We start from the raw sequence: 5,000 nt of genomic DNA, 5'->3' as shown, positions 1-5,000 counted from the left end.
ACACTCCTCCCGTGCACCCCGACAACAACACACACTCCTCCTGTGCACCCCGACAACAACACACACTCCTCCTGTGCACCCCGACAACACACTCCTCTAGTGCACCCCGACTACAACACACACTCCTCCCGTGCACCCCGACAACAACACACACTCCTCCCGTGCACCCCGACAACAACACACACTCCTCCTGTGCACCCCGACTACAACACACACTCCTCCCGTGCACCCCGACAACAACACACACTCCTCCCGTGCACCCCGACAACAACACACACTCCTCCCGTGCACCCCGACAACAACACACACTCCTCCTGTGCACCCCGACAACAACACACACTCCTCCCGTGCACCCCGACAACAACACACACTCCTCCCGTGCACCCCGACTACAACAGTGCACATCCCAACTACAACACACTCTCACTCTCCTCCTCCTCCTCCTCCTCTTCTTCTTCCTCCTCCTCCTCCTCCTCCTCCTCCTCCTCCTCCTCCTCCTCCTCCTCCTCCTCCTCCGTGTGTGTGTGTGTGTGTGTGTGTGTGTGTGTGTGTGTGTGTGTGTGTGTGTGTGTGTGTGTGTGTGTGTGTGTGTGTGTGTGTGTGAATGAGACCCTGCCAGTGCCCAGTCTCTCCCTGGCTCTCCCTAAGGGGGCCTGGCTCTGTGTTATGTTTAGGTGCAAGGGACTTCTTAACACTCTCTCCAACACCACAATCAACCCATTTGGTGGGCACGGTGTGGAAAATAGCAGCTAAGGCCATACACACACACACACACACACACACACACACACACGGGGCAGAGGATCAGAGAATGAAATGCTCTCAGTTAAGCCACTCTGGAGTGTTTATGTGATGAAGAGCTTGACAAGTAGAATACATTTTAGAAAAGAGAGAGAGGAGAGAGATGTGTGTGTGAGAGAGATTAAGTGAGTGAAGAAATGAATGACAAACAGTGAGTATGAGTGCGTGTGTGTAATGCATGAGAGAAAGTGTGTGTGTGGATGTGTGTGGGTGTGTGTGTGTGTGTGTGTGTGTGTACTGCATGAGAGAAAGTGTGTGTGTGTGTGTGTGTGTGTGTGTGTGTGTGTGTGTGTACACATGAGGGACTCCTGACAGTGGACAGTGTGCCATCATGTCCTTCCTGTTATTCTCACTGCAAACGGAACCCAGCGGAACCAGACGGAACCGAGCGGAAGCCCTCAGCAGACCCAGCGTGAGCCAGCGAACAGTGACAGGAGCCAGACTCTCCTGTGTCTTTACGTGTGTGTGTGTGTGTGTGTGTGAGCCAGACTCTCTTGTGTCTTTATGTGTGTGTGTGTGTGTGTGTGTGTGTGAGAGCCAGTCTCTCCTGTGTCTTTACGTGTGTGTGTGTGTGTGTGTGTGTGTGAGAGCCAGTCTCTCCTGTGTCTTTACGTGTGTGTGTGTGTGTGTGTGTGTGTGTGTGTGTGTGTGTGTGTGTGTGTGTGTATGAGTGTGAGAGCCGGTCTCTCCTGTGTCTTTTACGTGTGTGTGTGTGTGTGTGTGTGTGTGTGTGTGTGTGTGTGTGTGTGTGTGTGTGTATGAGTGTGAGAGCCAGTCTCTCCTGTGTCTTTATGTGTGTGTGTGTGTGTGTGTGTGTGTGTGTGTGTGTGTGTGTGTGTATGTGTGTGTATGTGTGTGAGAGCCAGTCTCTCCTGTGTCTTTATGTGTGTGTGTGTGTGTGTGTGTGTATGTGTGTGAGAGACAGTCTCTCCTGTGCTTTATGTGTGTGTGTGTGTGTGTGTGTGTGTGTGTGTGTGAGCCAGACTCTCTGTCCCTATGACTCACACTCTCCTACGTCCTCTTCCCCCTCAGTACCTGTGATAGACCACTACACGTGTATTCATACACATCTCCGTACAGTCATCTGTATCACAGATATGTCAATCAATCCCTCATCTATCCATCAATCCCTTATATGTATCTATCTATCCATCAATCCCTATATCTATATATCTATCTATCCATCGATCCCTTATCTATGTATCTACAGTATGTATCCATCAATCCCTTATCTATGTATCTATATATCTATGTATCCATCAATCCCTTATCTATGTATCTATATATCTATGTATCCATCGATCCCTTATCTATGTATTTATATATCTATGTATCCATCGATCCCTTATCTATGCATTTCATTGCACAGGTCCCCTGTGTCTGTCCATCACTTACAGTGCACTACATCCCATCTGGAAGAGACCACCATGAGAGCTGTGCCTGTGCTGGTAAGGTGGGCACAATAGGACCACATGGGTTTGTTTATGCCAGAACAATACAAAACAACCACTCAAGTTCATGCACACGAGAACAGACACAGGCTACGTGCATGCGCACACACACACTCTTATTTGCCCATAATATCAGCATCTGAGAGAGCACGAAACATGAAAATGACCACAGTATACAGGAACACCAGGGATCTCTTAAGGATGTCACCAACTGCATCACCTGACTAACAGGGCCAGTGCTATTCTCGCCACCTCCTAAGTATAGACTGGCAAAAGCTCATCTTATTTGAATAGTGGGAAATCATGCAAATGTAAGCTTCCAGTTCATACACGCTGTGTACTTCTTGTATTTGGAATTCATATTTGCAATCCAGTCACCGCTGGCGTCAGTTCGTTGACGAGAGGAAAAGACAGTGCGCCTTTTGTTTGGACCTTGAATAAAAGCCATGGCAACAGTACCCCTGAGCGCAAGACACTAAAATAATTACTTGAGCCATGGGTCAGGTGCTAACAGAACCAGTCTAATCACACCCCATGGGACGCAATGATGCGATGAAGGACACACACAGCCATACTCTTCAGAGGGAAGACAAAAGAACAGGCTTTCATTACATTAGGCTATAAGATGACCCATATGATGTCAAATGCATGCATGCTGTCAACATTACCAATAGTCAATGCCAGGTTGTAGGCTAATTAGAAGCAAAAGCCTCCGTGGAAACACGGGTTCTCGCTCACACTTGAATACAAATGACGGGTGATCTTAAAGTTTACCTTGAGGACGATTTGGCAAAGTCTCCACCGTCCAACAGTCTGATTTTGCAGAATAGAACCCCGTTCACAAAAGGCACGGCTGTCAGTTCTTCGAGCGTGAAATGCGTCTGAAACTTAAATTTCTTCTTCTTTATTAGAAAAGCCATTGGTCTGTGGACTTGGGCTGAGGCGTAGTGCGTCAACCAAAATAGTAAAACAGAGGGGCTTTAACGCGTAAAATGTAACTTTATGACGAGCATTGCCAGTGCCTAGGCTACAACAGCAATCAGTCCGGGGCTTGAAAGTTCTTCTGTCTTATCACTTGTTTCATCCGCATCTCCTGTCGCCAACGGAGAATGCCTGTAACACAAACAATGTTTGCAGTTAGCGTCAGGTTTCCAAATTCCCAAACAACCATGAAACACACATTAGCATCATCTGAGTGCCATGTCACTCGACACAGAGTCTAGTCTCAACTGTGGGACAATAGGCTATAACTCTTGGCTTTCCAAAACAGATTATCAACAAACATAAAGAGGGCCTAATCCCCCAAACTATTCAAACATATTTATCGTCATTATATGAAAGAAGTAGAAACGCAGCCTAGCCTACCTCCTCCGGGACCATCAGCTTGCGTATGTCTTGCTTGTAGTAGTGATAGAGCTCCACTGACAATCTACTGCTGCACTCGATTGTTTCAGTCTTTCTCCGTACACCATTGAAGACTGTTGAAGACTGTTCTTCGCGCATACAACTGGGGTAACAGCGCTGCTGCTACTATGTTGCACGGAAGGAAAAGTCTGCAGTGTGTTCAACGCCTGTAAAATAGGGCTATACCCTTTCTGTAAACACTTTCAAAACAAGCACAAGGCAATCCAAAATAGTGTTATACCTCACTGATGTGGCAACCGCTTTTGTGAAAAAGGGGAAAGATTCAACTAAACTTTTTCATCGTGACATCAAAAGAAAAAAACATTGAAAGTGAATTACTATTCGGCTGATTGCCTAATATTTGGGATATTTGGAGGCGCTCCGAGTTCCAATCAATTGTACGAGTGATGTGCGGGAGACTTTTGTACTCCTCTCTTCTCAAGCGCCGCCCTAATATGTGCGTCATAACGGTAGGATTTATTTTCCCTGGTGGAGTTTACCAAGCCTGCTGGTAATTGAGGCTTTCATCCTACATCTCTACCCATATGCATGGATAGAATACTACCCCGGCTTTCCAAACGAAATGTCAAACCAATTACAAAAGGCATGTCTTAAACAGGTAGCCTAATCATTTTGAAAATAAGGACTTAGAAAGCTAAAAGAAAGTAAATTATAGAAGGACAATTATACCACATTGACAGTTTAGTCATTAGGCCTATACAAGTTATAATGACGAAACACAGGAAAAGACACACGGACAACATTGCAAACAATGTAGCTAAATAGACACCAGTGTTTACAAAGCCAACTGGTACCGCGACCTCTGCTGGTGTAGCGTGGCATAGCTTGGAGAACATCATCCCTTCTATCTGGCGACTCGTTGCAGTTCAGTAATGACAGTGACAAACCTGAGTAGGGTTAACTCAGAGTAATAATAGAAGAGCTGTATGGCTTAATTTGCTTAACAAACCCAATGCCATGGGCTCTTGTTGTAGGTTTACCACGTACTTTGAGTTAAGTTACTCAGGTTTTTCACCACGTAGGCCTAATTGGAATTATCTCCCTGGACATGGTCTGTTGTTCAGTATTTTTTAAATAATAAAATAATGAAAGCAATGTCAGACAAAAGTAAGGTAGTCAGCTAATTTAATGAGTTGGCAATGAAAGATATTGTACTTAGCTCTGAACATCCACATCTTCTTGGATTTGCTTTCTGTCTGACAAAATCCATGCATCTTGAAACACAAATAAGGCCAAAGCAAGCATTTTCTTTTGACTGAAACTCAATGCTTGCTTTTTAAATGAACTTCTTACAAACCTGTTCAAACTGAGTGAACCTTTCGC

At 45.6% G+C, this 5,000-nt stretch overlaps 2 protein-coding genes across 2 annotated transcripts in view; both read right to left on the bottom strand.

Moving 5' to 3' along the window:
* The window catches only part of eeig1a (estrogen-induced osteoclastogenesis regulator 1a), a 30,942-nt gene extending 26,928 nt beyond the window's left edge, over positions 1-4,014 (bottom strand). Inside the window, exons 1-2 of the mRNA XM_062542322.1 lie at positions 3,618-4,014; positions 3,027-3,365 (exon numbers count right to left, since the gene is read on the bottom strand). Coding sequence (XP_062398306.1) covers positions 3,027-3,172 — 146 coding nt within the window. The 5' untranslated portion in view covers positions 3,173-3,365; positions 3,618-4,014. The remainder of the gene's footprint in view (positions 1-3,026; positions 3,366-3,617) is intronic.
* A 771-nt stretch (positions 4,015-4,785) lies between these two features.
* LOC134089472 (nuclear apoptosis-inducing factor 1-like) overlaps positions 4,786-5,000 on the bottom strand; it is a 2,936-nt gene continuing 2,721 nt past the window's right edge. Inside the window, exon 2 of the mRNA XM_062543911.1 lies at positions 4,786-5,000. This exon is cut by the window's right edge and continues 1,304 nt beyond it. The gene's annotated coding sequence lies outside the window, so the exon portion shown is untranslated.

This window comes from Sardina pilchardus, chromosome 8, assembly GCF_963854185.1.
Source record: "Sardina pilchardus chromosome 8, fSarPil1.1, whole genome shotgun sequence".
Lineage (NCBI taxonomy): Eukaryota > Metazoa > Chordata > Actinopteri > Clupeiformes > Clupeidae > Sardina > Sardina pilchardus.
The sequence above is the reverse complement of the archived record's forward strand: the minus strand, read 5'-3'. Positions and strand labels throughout refer to the sequence as shown.